Source organism: Macaca mulatta, chromosome 20 (genome assembly GCF_049350105.2).
Source record: "Macaca mulatta isolate MMU2019108-1 chromosome 20, T2T-MMU8v2.0, whole genome shotgun sequence".
Taxonomy (NCBI): Eukaryota; Metazoa; Chordata; class Mammalia; order Primates; family Cercopithecidae; genus Macaca; species Macaca mulatta.
This window is the reverse complement of record NC_133425.1, coordinates 79,132,295-79,154,839: the sequence shown is the minus strand read 5'-3', so window position 1 is coordinate 79,154,839 and position 22,545 is coordinate 79,132,295. Positions and strand designations below refer to the sequence as shown.

The 22,545-nt window shown below is 43.5% G+C and overlaps 1 protein-coding gene and 1 long non-coding RNA gene across 11 annotated transcripts in view; one reads left to right on the top strand and one right to left on the bottom strand.

Annotated features, from left to right (window-relative positions):
• Positions 1 to 22,545, bottom strand: part of CDH13 (cadherin 13) — a 1,167,676-nt gene that overhangs the window by 9,849 nt on the left and 1,135,282 nt on the right. For 9 of the 10 annotated variants that reach the window (XM_077984054.1, XM_077984047.1, XM_077984053.1 and 6 more), the window contains 2 exon segments: positions 6,864 to 7,097; positions 3,653 to 3,871 (listed from right to left, as the gene is read on the bottom strand). In XM_077984054.1, the coding sequence (XP_077840180.1) occupies positions 3,653 to 3,871; positions 6,864 to 7,097 (453 nt within the window). 10 annotated transcript variants of the gene reach the window in all.
• LOC144338258 (uncharacterized) overlaps positions 14,486 to 22,545 on the top strand; it is a 31,794-nt gene continuing 23,734 nt past the window's right edge. The window contains exon 1 of the long non-coding RNA XR_013412244.1: positions 14,486 to 14,625. This is a non-coding gene — a long non-coding RNA (uncharacterized LOC144338258). The remainder of the gene's footprint in view (positions 14,626 to 22,545) is intronic.

Sequence of the window (22,545 nt, the reverse complement as noted above, 5' to 3'; positions counted from 1 at the left end):
AGGAGGTGGAGGTTGCAATAAGCTGAGATCGTGCCACTGTACTTCAGCCTGGGCGACAGGGTGAGACGCTGTCTCAAATAAATAAACAAACAAATAAACAGAAAAGAAAGATGAAGGAAAAAAAAAGAACAAAAGAAAAGAGAGAGAAATACATGTTTCCTTTCATTTAGCCATCTGTCTGTCCATGCGTCCGTTCACTTCTATTTCCCAACCCCCTACTCCCCAACCTCAAGTCATAATCCAGACCACAAATGAAAGTTTCTAGGGCACTGAGCCCAGAAATTAGCATTTTAAAAATGTTTCCTAAGTGGTTCTGATGTGCAACAGCATTTAGGAACTACCAGTGCAATTAACACGCTGCTCTTATCACACAGCAGCAAGTGTGTACGGCAAGCCAACAAGAAGCTCAGGCCAAATTTAGTGTCAGTCAGCTCCATCCCCAACTCTTCCTAGTTGGTTTCTCTTCCTTGTCAAGTTTAACTTCCTGTCTTGTTCACGTTTTAATTCTGTAAGCTTCTGAAACACTTTTTGGAAAGTTGGTGCTATAGAAATTCTCATATTGGATGTGTTCTGTCATCTCACTGTACCCTCCTCCCTGGAGGAGGGATGGTGCCAGGTTTCCTGGCACCATCAGTAGCAAACATCTTCACATTTATATTCTTAAATTTGCCCTCCTCCACCTGTTTCCTATTGAGTTGTGAACTGAAGGAACCAGCACATGTTTAGGGTGTGGACAAGATTAGAGGACACTGTTAGAATGTCCAGGAGCCTGTACCTAAAGCTTGTAATCACACCAGGATGGTCCTGATTTCCCAGTATCTGTGGACCATCTGGAGAGCCTTTAAAACGGACAAATGTCTGAGTTGCCCTTCCAGTCATAGGGTAGGGCCCGGGTATGGGTAGCTATATTGAAAAGTTCCCCAGGTGCTTCTATTGTGCAGTCAGACTTGAGATCCACCACCATCTCCCCAGCTGATGCTATACAAGAGTGACTTGCAGGTTGCTGGTGATGACTCAGCAAACCAGGCCCCAGACAGTACACTCTCACAAAGGGAACATTCCTACACTCTAGAAATCTAGGTCTAGGATGTCTGTCAGCAAAGTAAGGGGGCAAACAAGCATAACGTGCTGCTATAAATTCATGGTATCTGCTATGGTATGGTGCTAATGTTCACTTAACCTCGATTATCTCACTGGCTTTCTAACTTTCTCTTCTGCAAAGAGAGAGAGAGAAAATAGAAATCAGGAGGCTGCCCCTGGGAGGCTTCTCCTGAGTCTTTTCTGTAAAGTAGAGACAATTTCAGATGAAGGGATAGAGATGGGACTGGGGGCTGAGAAGAAATTAGGAAACCTTGTCAAAGGGCAAATAATTCGACTGTACAGCAATTGGGTTGAACGTCGAGCAGGGGTGGTCCAGAGGAGATCGGATACTGTCTTAGTCTGTTCAGGCTACTATAACAAAATACTATAAACTGGGTGGTTAATAGTATCTGCTGAAGTTTGTGCCCCTCCAAATGTCATATGCTGAAACCTGATCCCCAAGGTGATGGTATTAGGAGGGTGGGCCTTTGGGAAATCAGTAGGTCAGGAAGTCAGAGTCCTCATGGATGGGATGGGATGAGTGCCTTTATAAAAGAGGCCCCAGAGAGCTGCCTTGCCTCTCCCCATCGTGTGAAAATGCAGGGAGGAGGCTCCATATGTGAACCAAAATGTGGGCTTTCACTAGACAATGAATCTCTCAGCATCTTGTTCTTGGACTTCTCAGCCTCCAGAACAATCAGCAATACATTTCTGTTATTTATAAGCCACCCAGTTTATAGTATTTTGTTATAGTAGCCTGAACGGACTAAGACAGTATCCCATCTCCTCTGGACCACCCCTGCTCAACGTTCAGCCCAACTGCTGTACAGTCGAATTATTTGCCCTTTGACAAGGTTTCCTAATTTCTTCTCAGCCCCCAGTCCCATCTCTATCCCTTCATCTGAAATTGTCTCTACTTTACAGAAAAGACTCAGGAGAAGTCTCTGAGGGGCAGCCTCCTGATTTCTATTTTCTCTCTCTTTGCAGAAGAGAAAGTTAGAAAGCCAGTGAGATAATCGAGGTTAAGTGAACATTAGCACCTGAGACAGGAGGGTGGAGGCAGGTATGGATGGAAAGTGTTGGACCCTTAGACTCTGTTGGGCTTTGCAGTGGGAAGATTGGGAAGGAGACATGGAGATGATGGTGATGATGATGATGGTGGTACAGTCATCAGAGGCAAGGCAGGCAGAGGGGCAGGTCAGTAGGGGAAGATGATACGTTCGCTTTCAGAAATGCCCAGTCTGAAGGGCTAGTGAGATGCTATAATGGCTTCTTCTTTTCCTTCCCTTCCTTCCTTCCTTCCTTCCTTCCTTCCTTCCTTCCTTCCTTCCTTCCTTCCTTCCTTCCTTCCTTCCTCCCTCCCTCCCTCCCTCCCTCCCTCCCTCCCTCCTTCCTTCCTTCCTCCCTCCCTCCCTCCTTTCTTTTTTTTTTTTTTTTGAGACAGAGTCTCGCTCTGTCACCCAGGTTAGAGTGCAATGGCACGATCTCCGCTCACTGCAACCTCCGCCTCCCGGGTTCAAGCAATTCTGCTGCCTCAGCCTCCCGAGTAGCTGGGACTACAGGCGCATGGCACCATGCCTGGCTAATTTTTGTATTTTTAGTAGACACAAGGTTTCACCATGTTGACCAGGCTGGTCTTGAACTCCTGACCTCAAATGATCCACCTACCTTGACCTCCCAAAGTGGTGGGATTATAGGTCTGAGCCACCGTGCCCAGTCCTTCTTTTTCCTTCTACTCACAGGACTCTGGTCTTGCACAGAGCTTTATACACATGAATGCCCAGTGTTGGACTATATGATTTCCTGGCAGCTCACCACTGTCACTAGGGTATAACACCTTCTGTTTTCTTTTTCTGCCAATTTCCCAACTTCCTAATTTGCAATTACACCAATACCTTCTCAAAACGTAAATAGCAAGGCCCAAACGGCTTTTGGATGGTAACAGTTATATATGAATAACTGCTAAAGTTAAAATTGGACTAGTATTTCATAAATAAGGAATATCTGACACATGTATTTATTCATTTTATCCTCACATCTATATTACTTGGCATAATAACTCATTTGTTTAAAACAACGTTTCATTATATTATAGTCATTATTACTAGCCAGTGAAAAAACAGTGTGAATTATGCGTTGATCATTTTCCCTGCAGCCCAACCTCCATCCATAAATTCTCATGACTATTCTCAGAAAGTCTCATCATATCTGTTTTAACCTTGCAAAAGATTATTCCGCATAATGTAGAGAGAAACAGGCCTCTGATAGACCAGTTAACTAATCTGGGTGCATTTTCATTAGCTCAAGTTGAGTGGCAGCTGGTTTGCAGGCTACCAATGAACACCTTTGCACAATTCCTCAGACTGGCTGGAAGGGATTGTTAAGATGCCTTTAAACATTAGTGGGAGCACTTCTACATATAACATGTTCTGTCATACAGACATACACTAAAGATGAATGATTCTTCTGGGATACTTTTTCTTGGAAAGGTATATGGAAAAATGCCGGCTTCATGAACCCCATGAAGTTACAATTTCCTACTCGTGCATGCACTGGAGTTATGCCAACTTACAAGCTAAGCTGAAGAGGCTGAGGAGCAGGAGTGAGGGCAGGCTGAAGCGCAGGGCCCCTGCCGCGTTGCAGTCCACTTTGGAATTCCTGCAGGAGCACACTTGTACCCTGAGATCTGTGATGTTCGTCATGGGTGGTTTCCCTGAATCTGTCACCATGATGGGCAGGTTGTAGTTTGCTTTGTTCAGATTTTGAAGAAGGCTTACCAGGGCGTGAGTATCTGTAAAGGCAAGGAGGGTCCTGGTGAGAGTGGATGAGACTTTTTCCAATAAAAGAGTGAGGTTTTGGTGACTAAAATCACACCAAACAGGTGCTGCATTTTCATTTACAATCGTGGGAATGCTTAAATTTAAATTTATTAACGTCAAGTGAAAATACCAGTTCAGATCCTCAGTGGCACCTGCCACATTCCAAGTGCCCAGAAGCCACACATGGCTGGTGGCTCTTGTAATGAACAGCACAGAGACAGAGTGCTTCCATCACCAGAGTTCGGTGCCTCAGCGCCATCATAATCAATTTCAAGGAGAGCTCCTTTCATGAAGATGATTGATTACCAAGAACTCCTCCCTGCAAATTTATTACATGAAAAAGTCATCTTGACAAAGACTGCGTTCCACATCTAGAAAGCTGAGGTGAAAATCCACCTGCTCTCAATGTGGGCAGGACCCTGATGTGTTATCATGGAGATAGGTTCTATAGCCTACGTTTTTTGTCTTCAGTTTTTTTTTTTTTTTTTGAGACAGGGTCTCACTCTGTTGCCCAGCCTGCAGTGCAGTGGTGTGATCTCAGCTCACTGCAACCTCCACTTCCTGAGTTCAAACGATTCTCCTGCCTCAGCCTCCTGAGTAACTGGAATTATAGGCACACACTACCACGCCCCGCTAAGTTTTGTATTTTTAGTAGTGATGGGGTTTCACCATATTGGCCAGGCTGGTCTCAAACTCCTGATCTCAGGTGATCTGCCTGCCTCAGCCTCCCAAAATGCTGGGATTACAGGCATGAGCCACTGTGTTCAGCCTTGTTTTTGGTTTTTAATCAACCCTCAGTCCACAGCTCTAGATTTGGGTGGGAACCCGCAACACAGACACTGGATCTTTAAGCTTCCCCTCCACTTCCCTAACGTCATATGCGTTGGCGATAGCCACGATCACCCAGGCCCTTGGGAGACACTTGGCAGTGGCTGTACCAGCTGGCCTATTCTTTAACCCTGGGATAAAGTCACTGACATGATTAGGGGCATACATATTTTTAGGTACCCCTTTCTGGGAATAAACAGGGCTAAATATTCAGAAAAAAAAGTGTGAGACAACAAAATCATTTAGAAGGCATTTTTTTTCCATTAGGTAAAACGAGGAGAAAAAAACAAGAGTGTAATGACAGGAAAATAAAAATAGATGAAGCATGATCATTTCTAGAAGGTGACAGCAGCAGCAATGACTAATGTGATGGTCACCTAGTGAGATGGCAGATTAAATCAAACGGCATTTTCCCATCTTCCTTGAGCAGAGGAGAAACTCTCTCTCTCTCTTTTTTTTAAATTTAAGTTCCGGGGTACATGTACAGGATGTGCAGGTTTGTTAAGTAGATAAACGTGTGCCATGGTGGTTTGCTGCACCTATCAACCCATCACCTAGGTATTAAGCCCAGCATGCATTGACTATTTATCCTGATGTTCACCCCCTCCACCACCCCCCACCAAAAGAAACTCTTGAATGAGAAAGTTCCGATTGGAAAGATTTGGAGATGTTTATTCAAATTGGCCACAGCCATAAAAACTAGCAAATAAAACACTAACCCCTCAAACAAGAGAAGGGCTGTTTTAAATAAAAATAATCAGTGTAACAGAATTCATTCTTCAAAAAGCAATAAAATAAACAGGCAAATAGAATCAATAACAAGCAAAAGGCACTAATAAAATAAGATATGAGATAGGGCTATAACAATAGATATGAGATTTTTAAATAGAAAATGTTATGCACAATTGTACATTAGGCAAAATCTAATGAAATGGGTAATTCTCTGTCTCCCTCAAAACTTCTACCACCTATATAAGAAGTGGGAACCCTGACTGGGTCAACAGCAGGATAAGTATATTATTGAAGACATAGTATCTAATGCCTTTTTTTGTTTGTTTTTTCTCTTACTTTATTGGAAGACAAGGTGAACTTAGTAGTTAGTTTACATTTGGGGAAGAAGGTGGGTGAGATTGTGGATATAGGGATACTCCATATTAATACATTGGTGTTTCAGTCTTGATAAGGCAAGTGATAGAAGCTGGGTTAAGTTTTGAATTCCACCTGCCTATGTGGAAGGACTGGTGGAAGGAGACATTGCTTGCAAGTTTCATAAAGGAGAAAGAAGATGCATGGAAGAAGACATCAAAGTCAATGATGGCCAAGGATTTGAAAGAAAAGCCAAGGTCATCATTAGACCAAGTCAAGTTTGAGGCAGTCTGCAGCATACTATGGAAGGTTGGAGGTTGAAGACTATAAAGATTCTTATCCTAGTGCTTCTCTTTCCTTTAGTCTTTTATGATGGCAAGTATACCATGAAAAGTCTCTCCAATGCGCTGGTGAAAGTTAATGTTAACACAGTTCTCTGTCTCTGAGATTGGAGAGACAGCTGAGCCAAGAGATAGCTGGGGAGAAGCAGAGACTGCTGAGACTGGGCAGGTTGGCCAATATTCTTCGTAAGCTAGTTACAAAGAAAGAATCTGTGGAGTTTAATTAAAAGAGAAAGAGGAAGAACAAAGAATCACAGTCTTGTTGCTGGGAACTCTGGGATGGCAGAAACTACAGATTAGTTAAGAGAAAGTTCACTGTTGGGTGATGGGGACACTTAAAGCCTAGATTTCACCTCTATGCAATCAACGTATGTATATAAGAAACCTGCAGTTGTGCCCCCTAAATATATTAAAATTTTAAAGAGAGAATATTGGAGTTACAGTATGTAGCAGACAGGTTAGGATATACAACACAGGGTGTACAGTACAGAAAACATCAGAGAGGAAGCAGAAGAGAAAACGTCTATGTTTGAAACAGATAAATTGCATTTGTTTGTTGGTGGGAAAATTGTCAGTATTTATAATAAGCCAATAACTTAAAATGAACCAAATGAGAATACATGAGAGAATAGTAGAGAAAGAGCATTTTGGGAAGAGAAACTAAACTGAAAGCTGGAAGAACAGGGAGAAATGCTTTAGCTAGACTTACTGTTGATCTTGGAGATCTTCCAGACTTTATCAGGAACAGCTTGTTTGTGGATTTCAAATTTGAAAGGATCTGTATTCGGGTGAAGATCCTTATCTGATGCTCCCAAAATGACTACACTGAGGTTTTTGGCATCATCACAGACTTCAGCTACTGTGGGGTAAATGAAGGGGGCATTGTCGTTCACGTCCTCCAGGGTTATCAGCAAAGTCCCAGTGCCCGTAGCAGGAGGGTTGCCTGTGGGAAAAAGGGAAGATGTTGGTATGCAACTGGTATATGCGAGAGCAATTTACCATAGTACTTTTTACATTGTAAACTTATCTTGCACTTATCTTATTTTTTGAGACAGGGTCTCACTCTATCACCCAGACTGGAATGCAGTGGTGTGATCAAGGCTCACTGCAGCCACAACCTCCTGGGCTCAAGCAATTCTACCACCTCAGTATCCCAAGTAACTGGGACCACAGGCGCACGCCACCACACCCGGCTTAGCGTTTGCATCTCAGAGGATACTTTTTGTATTTTTTGTAGAAATGGGAGTCTCACTATGTTGCCCAGGCTGATTTCAAACTCCTGGCCTCAAGCAATCCTCCTGCCTCAGACACCCAAAATGTTGTGATCACAGGCGTAAGTCACCATGCCCAGCCCATTTCTCAGTTATTATTAATAGTTGCAAACAAGATTAACAATAACAGATTTTTTTTGGTACAAAGTTTAGTGGTTTACAAAACCATTTATCATATATAAGACTTTTTTTTTTTTTTTTTTTTTTTTTTTGAGATGGAGTCTCACCCTGTCACCCGGGCTGGAGTACAATGGTGCAATCTCGACTCACTGCAACCTCCGCCTCCTGGGTTCAGGCGATTCCCCTGCCTCAGCCTCCTGAGTAGGTGGGACTACAGGTGCCCATCATCACGCCTGGCTAATTTTTTGTATTTTTAGTAGAGATGGGGTTTCGCTATGTTGGCCAGGCTGGTCTCAAACTCCTGACCTCATAATCTGCCTGCCTCGGCCTCCCAAAGTGCTGGGATTACAGGCGTGAGCCACCGCGCCTGGCCTTAAGACTGTTGATTGAAGTTCTTTAGGCTTAATACTTTACCCTTAGAATACCAAGCTTCTGACACACTAAAAAGTCATTCTCACACACTGAAATCTATTCAAAGAATGGAGATAAATATGACTTTTCTTCATTTACCAAATTAAATCTTTTACATAAGTAGCCAGGTATTCACGCATGTTGGTGGTAGGGGGAGGATGGAGTCTCCATGAGGGATGAGCACGGTTTCCCTGCTGTAGCTCTCCTCTAACTAGGGAGTTGACTAAAGAGGGAAAGATTGAATCTGAGAGATTTTCTTCTGGGGCTGAAAAAGAGTCTCAGATGGCCGATGGTGCCACTGGGGGCTGGGATGGCTGACCCTGCTGGACAGGGCAGATTTAGGAATGTGGGTTAGTAATGAGAAATGAGATCAGCAGCTGGCTACAGGGGCACAGAAGCAATCATCATTCAACCTTTGGGCCTTATTTTTAAAGCCTTGTTTTTTTCCTAATATTTCAGCTACTTCCTGAAATGTTTTGCATTTTAGGAAATACTATTTTAAGATAATGGCCCTCATAATCACCAATCTAATAATGTCTTTCTTTTCTTTTTTTTTTTTTTTTTTTTTTTTTTGAGACAGAGTCTTGCTCTATCGCCCAGGCTGGAGTGCAGTGGTGCGGTTTCAGCTCACTGTAACCTCTGCCTCCTGGGTTCAAGCGATTCTCATGCCTCAGCCACCCAAGTAGCTGGGGTAACACGTGTGCACCACCATGCCTGGCTAATTTTTGTACTTTTAGTAGAGATGGGGTTTCACCATGTTGGCCAGGCTGGTCTCGAATGCCTGACCTCAGGAGATCCACCTGCCTTGGCCTCCCAAAGTGTTGGGATTACAGGTATGAGCCATTGCACTTGGCCCTAATAATGCCTTTCACTTAAAGAAAGGGCGTTTAATGTTAATAAAACTCAGATTGCCTTTATTTAAGTTTTCTCTGAATTCATTTTCAATCATTTGTGCATTAGAGGTTTGCTCTTGGGACAAACCATTGGTTAGTAATTTCTAATTTTCTGCAAGAAAGGTTAGAGCCAAATTCATAGGTCACACATTTTAAGTATACAGATTTGCCTGATTCCCAAAAGAATTTGAAGCACCTCTAAAATGACAGCACCATAATTTTATTCAGTAGTACAATCGTTTCTTGGCGTTTGGCTAAGAGCAAGTGTAGATCTGTTCTTATCAGTTTTAAAAAGTAATACGATACAGTACTAACCTAACCTATGGCTTGGTTTCCTTTTTCTAATCCTTATTTTCACTTAGCCAGACTTCCAAGTATAATTTTACTTTATCTTGTACTATATTTATGTTTGGAAATGACATTAAGTTTGCAGTTAGGCTATCGAGTTACTTGGGGGTTAGAAGGGTAGAGAGTATTTGAAGTTGGCATACAGGACACAGGCAAGTCCTAGCGAAGAAACAGGGAGACCTCTTTAGATGCAGACAGTTTATTACTTAGACAGTAAAAGGAGGCATGGGCATTGTGGCCTTGGTGCAGGTCATGGCAAAATAAAAGGGACTGGACAACTGCAACAGATAGAAGGGATGTTGCAGCAGAGCCAACTCCAAGCTGCTTCTCAGCAGTTTTATAGCAGCAGCTGTGTCCTGAGAGGGGCAGGCAGAAAGCCCCTGCACCTCATAGAACCTGGAAGGCAACGAGAAACTGGCTGGGGGACTGCAGGGTGTTCTGCCAAGACTCGGCGCAGCTGCAGGTCACACCCTCCCCGTGTGGCTCTACATGCAAAGTCGTGGGGTGCCGTAGTGGAGCTGCTCCCCCAGAGCTAAGGGCACTGATGGTGGCATGGGCTCCTGGAGGGCCTTGAGTAGCATCACGAGGGGCCTGTACTGATTCTACAGAGTGCAGAGGCTTTCCAGGAAGGCAGTGATCCAGGAACAATCGGACCTGACTTATTTTCAGAAAGCACACAATTGTATTGATAGGAAATGTGAGACACTGCAGGCAGGCGGACCAGCCACGGATGAAGAGAGGCATGACGCGTGCAGCTGGAGCAGGAAAGCAGTGTCTTGTCTAGGTGATCAAGCACTCAGACGAGCCTGCCCGAAGAAGAGCAGAGTGCAGTGGGAAGTGGGAAGACCAGCAGTTCAGCCTTGACTGTGCTAATGGCCCGTCGAATTCAATGCACCTGCGCAGATGTGTGCAGCTTGGCGGAAGTGCCCAGGCTGAGCCAGGGGTTGGGAAGTCATCAACACATAGATGCCTTTGAAACTTCTCTATCAAAGTGGTTACCCAAGGTGAAAGTTCAGAATGCCAGAGGGGTGGAATACGGAATCCTGAGAGACCTCAAAGTTTAAAGAGCAGATGCTACTTTTACAGGAGAGAACTGGGAGTCAGTGACCCATAATTAAGTGTGTCATGACCCCCACAAGGATAAGAAGTAAAGAGAAGTAATGGGATTTTGCAAGGAGAATGTTACTGGTGACATTTTTGGAAGAAGTTTCCATTAATGGTGAAAAAACCAGCTTAAAGGAAGTTGAGCAGTGAGTCATGAAGAAGCGCAAGCTGATACTTTTCAGCAGGGCTGGTGGAAATTTAAATATATCAACACCCGAAGACAGTTACAGAGTAAACATTCAAATAAATGTCTGCTAAAATACCAACACAAATGCAATTAATCATTTGAAGGATGGCTATTTCTAATGGTGGCATATCATCAACTTTTGTTAGAGCGCAAACTCAAAAGAAATGCATAATTACTTTGAAGTTGGTTTTTCACTGTCAGCTTTAGTCATTTAGCTAAATTTCTTTATTGAAAAATTATTTTTCTCTTTTTATTGAACTAATTGAGTATCTCAGAAGAATCCATTATGTTTTTTCACTCTGAATATATTGTGAAGCCAAGTCATTTGGTAGAATGGATGAGAAGGCGTTGTGAGCATTTGAAATATGGCCGTAAGAATTGGCCTTTTGTGAACTTAATTATACTACTGTCTTCAGTTTCCCATGTGTTATTCCCAGGCCAGGCTGGTGATGTCTTTTTCCGAAGTCAGTAAAATGAGTTCATTACTTTGGGCAATGAGTTAAAGACAAGATTCACAAAATCCTAAGGGAAAGAGCCTCTCTCAGCCTCTGTGCACACGATAGAGAAAAATCACATCCAAAATTCAGGTGAAATTCAAAATTTCAAAATTCCTCACAAGCCCATTTGGATCCAATCATTTCAGGGGCCCAGGAAATATGGGGGCTTCTAAGTAATCTCTAGATTTTCAGCAAAAATCCCTCACCCCTCTGTTCCCCTTTCCATCAGCAGCCTCCACCACCATGGAACCACTCATAACCAAGAATCGAACCAAGGCACAGTGAAGACAGGGTCCCTCCTTTACGAATTTTCTCTTTCTTTTCTTTTCTTTTCTTTCCGTCCCCTCCCCTCCCCTCCTCTCCCTTCCCTTTCCTTCCTCCTTCCCTTTCCTTCCCCCTTCCCTTTCCTTCCCCCTTCCCTTTCCTTCCCCCTTCCCTTTCCTTCCCCCTTCCCTTTCCTTCCCCCTTCTCTTTCCTTCCCGCTTCCCTTTCCTTCTCCCTTCCCTTCCCTTCCCTTCTTTCTTTTTCTTTTTTTTGAGACAGAGTCTCTCATTCTGTCTCCCATGCTGGAGTGCAGTGGCAGAATCTCAGCTCACTTCAACCTCTGCCTCCTGGGTTTAAGGAATTCTCCTGCCTCAGCCTCCTGAGTAGCTGGGATTAGAGGCATGCAGCACCACGCCTGGCTAATTTTTGTATTTTTAGTGGAGATGGGGTTTTGCCATGTTGGCCAGGCTGGTCTCAAACTCCTGACCTCAGGTGATCTGCCTGCCTCCCAAAGTACTAGGATTACAGGCATGAGCCACCATGCCCAATCCGAATTTTCTCTTTCAATAGGGAAAAAGCGTCAATTTGAGCAAAACACCTAGAAATGGAGCTAGAATGGGACTCCCTCTTTGCAGCTCCCTTTTGGAGGAAGCCCCGGGGCCGTGTTCTCAGGGTGGCCATTTCAAGGATCAGAGGAAGTCCAACCTCTAAATGTGTGGGGGTCTGGCTGAGTTTGTAGGGGCTTCTGTCTCTATAATCTTAGGAGCTGGAAGGACTGCTGAGAGAAGAACCACTCCAGCTTTCAGGTCTTCAACATAGTTGGGAGGTGGGTTTCCCATTGGCAATCTGCTGAAAGTCATGGCCCCTGACTCCAGAGAAACATACCTGCATTTAGAAACACACCTGAGGGGTCCACAGACACCCAAATTGCAAGCCCAGGCTTGGTGCAAGTTTAGAGCAGAAGATCTGAGACCCATTCATTGTAGGTATGGTGAGGCTGAGGTCTAAAGAGATTTAGGACAGGCTCAAATGGACACTGTGAGTATCAGGCCTCCTTCTCTAGGCAAGCATTAACTTACACTTTCTCCACCAGAATTTTTATTACATAGCTTGAGTCTTGCAGGCTCTCATTTTAACCATGAAAGCAAACTATAATCCCCAAACCATAATTTCAGGTTATTATTATTACTATTTATAGCTTTTTTCTTATGAGCTATTATTTTAATTGTGGTGAAATATACATAACATAAAATTGACAATTTTTAACCATTTTGAAGTGTACAGTTCAGTGGTGTTAAGTACATTCAAATTATTGTAGGAACATCACCACCATTCATCTCCAGAACTTTCTCACCATGCAAAACTGAAACTCTGACCCATTAAACACCAACTCCCCATTCCCCTTCCCCTGGCCCCTGGCAGCCACCATTCCACTTCTTGTTTCTATGAATCTTATGACTCTGGGGAACTCATACAAGTGGATTTTTTTTTTTTTTTCCCACAAATAAATGGTAGACCAGGCGCGGTGGCTCAGGTCTGTAATCCCAGCACTCTGTGAGGCTGAAGCGGGCAGACCACTTGAGGTCAGGAGTTTGAGACTGACCTGGCCAACATGATGAAACCCCGTCTCTATTAAAAATATAAAAAATTAGCTGGGCATGGTAGCACGTGCATATAATCCCAGCTACTCTGGCGGCTGAGGCAGAAGAATCGCTTGAACCCAAGAGGCGGAGGTTGCAGTGAGCTGAGACTGTGCCACTGCACTCCAGCCTGGGCAGCAAAGCAAGACTCTGTCTCAAAAAAAAGAGAAATGGCATTTGACTAGGCCATTCTAAATGTATTTGACATTCTTAGCTTCCTGTTCCTATTTTGCTTGCTGGAACTAGTGATTCTTTGGCCCCCAGCCTGTGTCATAGTCAGGCTGGGTCCCCAAGGAATCATCAGTTCCAGCTAGCATAGTCATAGTTGTCCCTGTAGCAGGACAATAGGCAGGATGGGGGCTGGGACCAATGCCCGAGGCTTGCTGGTTATCACTGGCCATGCACGGTAAAATAGCATTTACTATTTCTGCAGGAGGAATAGCTCAGTAGCCAAAAATGATCCTAGAGTGGAGTAGATCTTTTTCAGAGATAACAGCAGGGGGCTGGGCTCCACATGGGGACAGTCTGTGCTGATGGAGGTTCGTGAAACAGAAACTAGACCCCAAAGCTGAGGCCTTGTCTTCCAGCTACAAGACCATGCCAGGCAGGGAAGGGGGAGGGATAAGGATGGAGAGAAAGGAGGAATCTTGGCAGCAGGACCTTATGGAAATGGGCCTCTGTGGGGTAGTGGTTCAGAGCCTCATGAGTGGGGAAAAGTGTTGGAGCCTGTGGCTCAGCCACCAGGAGAATCACCATATACTAATTCTCACCCTGGCTTTGAGGCAGGGCTAGAAGAACTTCCTTACCTCCTAAGGATAGATAGCCTTGACCAAGAGGGCCATAACCTTCCCCTGTGCTGGACTACACTTTAGATGGGCTTCTTTCAGACTCTAGAGCCCTGATATGGTTTGGCTTTGTGTCTACACCCAAATCTCATCTTGAATTGTAATCCCTACATGTTGAGAGAGGGAGATGATTGGATCCTGGAGGTAGTTTCCCCCATGCTATTCTCGTGATAGTGAGTTTTCATGAGATCTGATGGTTTTGTAAGTGTCTGGCATTTCACCTGCTAGCACTTCTCTTTCCTGATGCCATGTGAAGAAGGTTCTTGCTTCCCGTTTGCCTTCCACCATGATTGTAAGTTTTCTGAAGCCTCCCCAGCCATGTGGAATTATGAGCCAATTAAACCTCTTTCCATGATAAATTACCCAGTCGTGAGTAGTAGCTATATAGTAGTATGAGAATGGCCTAATACAGGCCCTGACTTCTCTTTTCTTGAAGCATTTACTTTAGAAACTTGCAATTGTATATTCTTTCTCTGTCCCTGTGAGATATAAGTCTCCCAACCTGTTGCTAGTTTTGCAACCCAGAACCACCTTTCTCAAGGACCTGGTACCTCTTTGAAATGTAATCATGGAGAGGAATAGCGTCTCTGTGTCTCAGTCTCTGTGGAAGGGTTGGAGCCTAACTCCAATAAACACCCATTAGCAAACACAGATGCCTAATCACGTGGACCAACCTCCCCACAAATGTCCTCCAGTACTTTTCCATTAGCTCATCCCAGGGCTTAAAAACCCTCCCATTGTTTGTTTCAGCAGAGTTAGTTCAATCTCTCTCCTTTATTGTAGCCTTGAATTGAGCCTTTACCTTCAAACTCTGTCCTGCCCAGTTTTCTTTGACATGTTCAGATGTTGGCAAGGCTGAAAATTGCAGGGGATCTGGTTGTGATAATCCAGGTAAGCCACGGTTCAGGCAGAAGCAGGGAAGCGAGGTGAGGGGTGGTGTATCCACGAAAGGAAGGTTCCAAAAACGAATGATAAGAATGATCATGTCACACCAGGAGTGTGGTACTATGTGTACCCTTTGGCAAGCAATTTAAGGAGACTGCTTTAAACATGGCTTGATTTTAATTTGTAGGACAAAATTGAATGCATGATTGATCCACAAGGCCCTGTGAAGTGTTTGGTAAAAACATGCGCTAAGTCTTTATGGTCAGAGTTTCTTTGATGCCAGGAGTTTCTGCTGATCTATATTCAGTGCTATAAGTAATTGGCTTTTTCTTTTTAACCAGTAGTTGCACACTGGCATTTGGTCTGCTAATTCATTATGTTTCTGGGATATCCAGTGTTCTAAGAATTCTTGTTTTTCATCCAAATGGCTTCCAGTGGAGCACATGTTCCCAAGATGGCCAGTGGTCCTTACCAGTCTACTGCCTCTGCCCTGGCTTCTAGGAGCGTAAGACTTGGGCCTTCCTCATATGTTGCCTCCTAGCTAACCTGAGTTTAGTCAGTATAGATTTTTCTTCATTTCTCCATTCCTGACTTATGGCTCCCTCCTTTCTCTTAAGCATGTCTTTCAGTCTCATACTACCTCTTTTCTTAATATTGAGCCTATTTGTGTACATGGATAGTTTAATAGGCATCTCATTTAAGGTTCTGAAATAAGTATACAAGCTAAAAAGTCTTCCCCCATTTTTCTCCACCCACAAAGTGTACGTTGTGTTGGGCGATATCATGGGGAAAATACCAGGAGCAAACCTTAGCTGCAGGAATCTCTTTTCGCTTGTGTCACTGACTTCTTATTAGAAAGACATTTTTTTTGGTTACAAGGTTGGCAATTCCATCATGCAGCAGTGTGAGTGGGATGTAAGGAGATATTTTTAATTTTACCCCCAATACAATCATATCAAATCTCATTTCCAAATGAGGAAATGAGGACTTGCAGCAAGGATATCTGGCAACAAAGCCTATTTAAAATTGCTTAGTAGGAACGACAGTTTTCCTTCCAACCCGTTTTCAGTGACAGCCTGTCACTCTTGACTGAGAGATCTCCAACCTTCAAATGTTGGTGGGCTATTTATTTTGCAAACAGCCCTCTTGCTGATACAATGGCAAGTCTTGAGGGGGAAAGGGTTACCATTTTCTTTCCTCTGGATCTGGGTTACTGGCTCTGTTGCTCTAGAGGACTATGCCTTTTAGACGATGGTAGTCTTTTGCTTCATGGACTTGGCACCCTGCCATGGTCTTCCTGGCATTCGACCTCTGCTTGCCTTTGTTTCTGGCTTTGTCATTCCCACTCAGCACTGACAGCTTGTAAGAGACTCAGTACATTATATGACCACGATAGGACCACATGGATTCTACTGCCGGATTTCAAACTCCAACAATTAACCTTGTATTTCTTCAAGTTGAGCAGTGATAACTGCCTATGAGATGGCCAAGTTGGCCACCTGGGCATTGCACCAGGCCTGCCTGGCTTACTGTTGGTCTGATTGGCTCATGATTTATACTGAGCCTTTTGTGATCTTGGTGTAGTGAGGGCAGAACTGTGCATTTTCTAAGAGACGCAGGGTAATATAATTAATAAATGGTGAAGATTTACATAGAGGAATTGAGTGCCTGCTGTTATACAGACTAGGAAAAGTCCAAGCCAACCAGGCAGGTTGTTGCTTTGAGCACATGGGGGTCTACTTTCTAGTTTTTTTTCTCATTTTCTAGAAGAGAAAACTGGAAACTCAGATTAAGGAACATGTCTAAGGTACTCTAACATCAGCGTATCAGAGGCATTTAAATCAGAGCAACTCCATCTTGAATAGGGGCTGGGTAAAATGAGGCTGAGATCTACTGGGCTACTTTTCCAGGCGGTGAAGGCATTCTAAGTCACAGGATGAGATAGGAGGTCGGCATAAGATACAGGTCATAAAGACCTTTCTGATAAAACAGGTTGCAGTACAGAAGCCGGCCAAAACCCACCAAACCAACATGGTGACAAGGGTGACCTCTCGCGGCCCTCACTACTGCACTCCCACCAGCACCATGAAAGTTTAAAAATGTCATGGCAACATCAGGAAGTTACTCTCTATGATCTAAAAAGGGGAGGCATGAATAATCCACCCCTTGTTTAGCATATCATCAAGAAATAACCACAAAAGTGGGCAACCAACAGCCCTTGGGGCTGCTCTGTCTGTGGAGTAGCCTTTTTTTTATTCCTTTACTTTCCTAATATACTTGCTTTTAAGGGAGGAGACCACCCCTCATATTGTCTTATGCCCAATTTCTACCTCCAAAGATAGAAGAAGTAAAAACTAAAAGGCAGAAATGAAATCCACAAGCAGACAGCCCAGCGCCACACCGTGGGCCTGGTAGTTAAAGATCGACCCCTGACCTAATTGGTTATGTTATCTTTAGATTACAGACATTGTATACAAAAGCACTGTGAAAATCCCTGTCCTGTTTTGTTCTGATCTAATTACCGGTGCATGCAGCCCCCCGTCGTGTACCCCCTGCTTCCTCAATAGATCACGACCCTCTCCAGTGGACCCCCTTAGAGTTGTGAGCCCTTAAAAGGGACAGGAATTGCTCACTCGGGGAGCTTGGCTCTTGTTGATGCTCCTGGCCGAATAAATCGCTTCCTTCTTTAACTTGGTGTCTGAGGGGTTTTGTCTGCAGCTTGTCCTGCTACACTTTCGCTTATGGACTTGTCCTGAATTCTTTCTTGCGTGAGATCTAAGAACTCTCTCTTGGAGTCTGGATCGGGACCCCTTTCCGGTCACAAGCATGTCACCTGTTTGAGAGCTGTGGCTCCATGGTAGGGCATCCCCATTCCTGGAGCTTTCTGGCTATTCCATAAAGCGAACGGAATGACTGGCAATTGTAAAGCACTTCCCTGTCCGTAAGAGCCAGAGCCGCAGAGCTCAAAGTTTGAGTATTTTGGTGCTTGTGGTTGGTACTAAACACTGGTAGAAAGGGTAAAAAACAGTCTCCTGTGCTTTTCTTACCTACATGACCAACAGTATTTTCTTTGTGTGGGAAGCCTGTAGAACTGAACCAGGACTCCTCCAAGAAGCAGGAGCCACGCACGTTTCTCCTGGCATTGCTTTGACGATGTGGGTGTGGATGCAATGAGAAACAGGGCCAGGTTTTGAAACCATCCCCACAGGAATTGCATGCCAGGTTCTGGGTACAAATACAGTTTTAATTCAGCATTAATCAGCCTACACCCTGCCCATTTCCTTGTTGCAATAGGTCATGTATTGTAACCAAGTTCCTCGATTTTTCTGAGGTGGTTTAATTACCTTTTTCTCTTCTCTTCTCCTTTCTCCTTTCAGCCTGCTTCCTACCTAGCCCTTTTGGAAATGCAAAATAATCTCTAAACTCCCCCTCATCAGACATTCCCTACAAGGCAAGATCATCTATATGCCCCAGGGATCTTTCCTCCAGAATTGACAGTCAATTTGCAGATCAAAGCACATCTCCAGGGAACTCTCACTTCCAGGGTGGCCTCAGGAGGACATACTGAAAGCACGCCCACTTGGCCACTTTTACAACTTATTTCTGCCCAGGAAGGCATCGACTCAACTGTCAACTCAACTGTTTAGTAGATAAGACACCAGGCTAGCAGGGGGACCTCCTGCCCTTGCTCACTTCCCCTTTAACTGTATAAAAATGTCTGCTTTTTGCTCCAAAGATGAAGCAGCACACTTAAAGCAGGACACTTTGTGTCTTTCCAAGCTAACTTCAAAAATAAATTCACTTTTCTTGTAGCAGGCCTGGATCTTGTTAACTGGGCTCTCCTGCAGTGAGTGGTTAACCAGCTCCTCAGTTACAGTAGCACTAGATCCTGCCATTTGCATCCCCACTGTTCCCCTAGATAGGATCTCTGACATTAAGGCCAGAAGACTGTTTAAGAATTGATTTGCATCCCCATTGTTCCTATAGACGAGATCTCTAACATTAGAATCATAAGGCTTTTGTTTAAGGATCACTTAAGATGTTTTTCAGACACACCTCCTTTGAATTCCAGCAACCAGTTGGAAGTCTCCCACACAGGAACAGGATCAGCATGAGAATACACCTGCTTCCTCGCCCCTTCCTAAGACTTCACTCTGCACTCTTACCAGTCAGGGATCTCCATACTTCTGCCCACTCCAAAGTCCTCAAAAACCCGAACCTCAAATTCCTTGGGGAGATGGCTTTGAGGTTCCCTCCCATCTCCTCGTTCTATGACTCTGTTGTCAACGTGTTTGAACCAGAGCAACTCCATCTTGAATAGGAACTGGGTAAAATGAGGATGAGACCTACTGGGCTGCATTCCCTGACAGTTAAGGCATTCTAAGCCACAGGATGAGATGGGAGGTCAGCACAAGATACAGGTCATAAAGACCTTGCTGATAAAACAGGTTGCAATAAAGAAGACGGCTAAAACCCACCAAGACCAAGATGGCAATGAGAGTGACCTCTGGTCATCCTCATTGCTACACTCCAACCAGCACCATGACAGTTTGCAAATGCCATGGCAACATCGGGAAGTTACCCTATATGGTCTAAAAAGGGGAGGCATGAATAATCCATCCTTTGTTTAGCATATCATCAAGAAAAAGCATAAAAATGGGCAACCAGCAGCCCTTGGGGCTGCTCTATGGAGTAGCCATTCTTTTATTCTTTTACTTTCCTAATAAACTTGCTTTCACGTTACTCTGTGGACTATCCCTGAATTCTTTCTTGTATAAGATCCAAGAACCCTCTCTTGGGGTCTGGATCATGACCCCTTTCCATTAACACTATAATTAAACCTGTTTCTCTGCTGCAACCCGGTGTCTTGGCATATTGGTTTACTGTGTGCATTGCTTAACAAACCTATTGTGATTACAATTTTTATGTGTGGTTTTTTTTTGTCTATTTAAATTTCAGGGATTTTATTTCATGCAAAACCTTGTCCAAACAGGATTTCCACTTAGCTAAAAAACACTGAGTTTTTTTGACAGGTTCTGTTGTTCAGTAGCTATATATATACATATAAGTGCTTTAAATCTTGTCATTAATAGACATAACTGAAAACATAGTGTGATCCTAATTTAAAAATCTATATATGATTAAAGAAAAATTAGAAAGACATACATAAAACTGTAAGTGGTGATTATTTCTCTAGGTAATTAACATTAAAATAATACATTTATCTATTTTTAATTTTCTTTACAATAACCATGAACACATTAAACTCAAAATTATACAGGGATTAAAAATATTTTTTTCCAATTCTACTTTTTTTCCCACTCTTTATTTTTGCAATAATTAATTTTTAGTAAATTTACAGAGTTGTGCAACCATCACCGCTACCTGCTTTTAGAACATTTCATCGCCCCCAAAAAGAAACCTTGGGCCCATTTGTACTAACTCTTCATACCGACTCCCAGCCCCTGGCAACTACTAATCAATTTTCTGTCTCTATAGATTTGCCTATTTTGAACATTTAATATAAATGGAGTCATAGAGTAGGTATTTTTCGGGTCTGGATTCTTTCACTTAGCATAATGTTTTTGAGGGTTATACATGTTGCAGTGTGTATTAGTACTTCATTCTTTTTGATGGCTAAATAATACTCCATTGTATGGACAGACCACGTTGTTTACTCACTAGCTGATGGACATTTGAGTTGTTTCCACACTTGTCTATTATGAATAATGTTTCTGTATTAGTCTATCCTCACACTACTAATAAAGATATACCCAAGACTGGCTAATTTGTAAAGGAAAGAGGTTTAATTGACTTACAGTCCCACGTAATCATTTAGAAGGAGAATGAGAAGCAAAGTCACGTCTTACATGGCAGTGGGCAAGAGAGCTCATGCAGGAAAACCCCCGTTTATATAACTATCAAATCTCATGAGACTTATTCACTACCATAAGAACAGTATGGGGAAAATTGCCCCCTTGATTCCACTACTCTACCTGGCTCCACCCTTGACACTTGGGGATTATTATGATTCAAGGTGAGATCTGGGTGGGGACACAGCCAAATCCCATCAGCTGCTGTCCATATCTGAACACAAAGGACTAGATATACATATGTTATGAAATTTCTGGACCAGTAAGACAAGACTCCAAATGCCTCTCCCAAGAGGGTCCCCTTAGAAGAACAGGATCCCTGGTCTTGCCACAGTGAGATGGTATATTAGTCCATTCTCATGCTGCTATGAAGAACTGCCCGAGACTGGGTAATTTATAAAGGAAAGGGGTTTAATTGACTCACAGTTCCGAATTGCTGGGGAGGCCTCAGGAAACTTACAATCGTGGCAGAAGACAAAGAAAAAGCAGGCATCTTCTTCACAGGGTGGCAGAACAGAGTGAGAGGAAGCAGGGGAATGCCAGATGCTTATAAAACAAGCAGTTCTTATGAGACTCATTACCATGAGAACAGCATGAAGGAAACTGCCCCACGATTCAATTACCTCTATCTGGTCCCACCCTTGACATGTGGGGATTAAAATTAAGATGAGATTTTGGGTGGGGACACAGCCAAACCATGTCAGATAGGTTGGTTTCATAGGCACTGAATGTTAGGATCTCAACACAAACTTTCAGAAGTTAGCTCTGAGAAGTCTTAGAAAGTAGTAGACTTTTCCAGCCAGTTATCCCAAATCCTACCTCTATCCCGGTGGTAGGCCCAGAGGCATGCAGCATATGTCTTACCTTGGAAGTTATGAGTACAAGTGGTTTTATTTGGAAACAGTGTGCAAAGTGAGGTTGTGTGAAGAATGAAACGTAGGAAGACAGAGAACAGGGAAAACAGGAAGCCCTTTTCTGAGCTCTATAGAGTCTGAGCTTTAGGATTTTTCTTGGTCCTGGTATATAATCAGTGCTCAACATATGTTTGAATTCTTAGGTTGGTGCACAAGTAATTGTGGTTTTTGCCATTACTTGCAATGGCAAAACCACAATTACTTGTGCACCAATCTAGAATTTGATTTGAAAAAAACCAAATATGTATGGCTCTTCCTGTAAATATAATCATATACGTTTGTATTTCCACAAGTTGGCTTCTATTTTGAGAGCAGTGGCTGTGTCTAAATTCGAATCCTTCATTATCTAACCCTTGGGGAGAAAACAGTGTGTCGTGGGGCAGAGGTCTGCAGAACTGGGACTCAGAGCAAGGTGTCCATACCAGGGACATGGAGAGGGACCTCAGCTAGTGTCCCAAGGAAGCCTGAGGCCCAAATTCTGGGAGGATAATCAGGAAGATGGGCCCATCTGAGAGGAGCCACAATGTAGATGTGAGCTAATGAGCGATCTTGAACATGGACACATGAGCAGTACAATCTATGGCCCCAAATTCCCTCTAGGTTGCTGTGTGTCTGTTGAACCTTCAATAAGCAGCTGTGAGCAAATACATGCCAGATCTCTTCTGTCATCTGAACAGGACTCTACATGTACCTTCACCTTTGCTTTAAAACTGAGAGTGAGCCAGGCAACAAACCTGTGCATGTACCTCCTGTTTAAAAAAAAAAAAAAAAAAAAAAGCTGAAAGTGAACCAGGAGTTTTCTCTCTAAGGTTATCCTTTGTTTTATTTTATCCTTTGTGTCCTCTTTAATATGGTTTTTCAGCACCAGTATGTTACGAATCACTTTTACTGAGCGCTCTATAAGCTGAGAATCTCTCTTTTTTTTTTGGAGACGGAGTCTCACTCAGTCGCCCAGGCTGGAGTGAGGGCAGTGGCCGGATCTCAGCTCACTGCAAGCTCCGCTTCCCGGGTTCATGCCATTCTGCTGCCTTAGCCTCCCGAGGAGCTGGGACTACAGGTGCCCGCCACCACGCCCGGCTAATTTTTTTTTTTGTATTTTTAGTAGAGATGGGGTTTCACCGTGTTAGCCAGGATGGGCT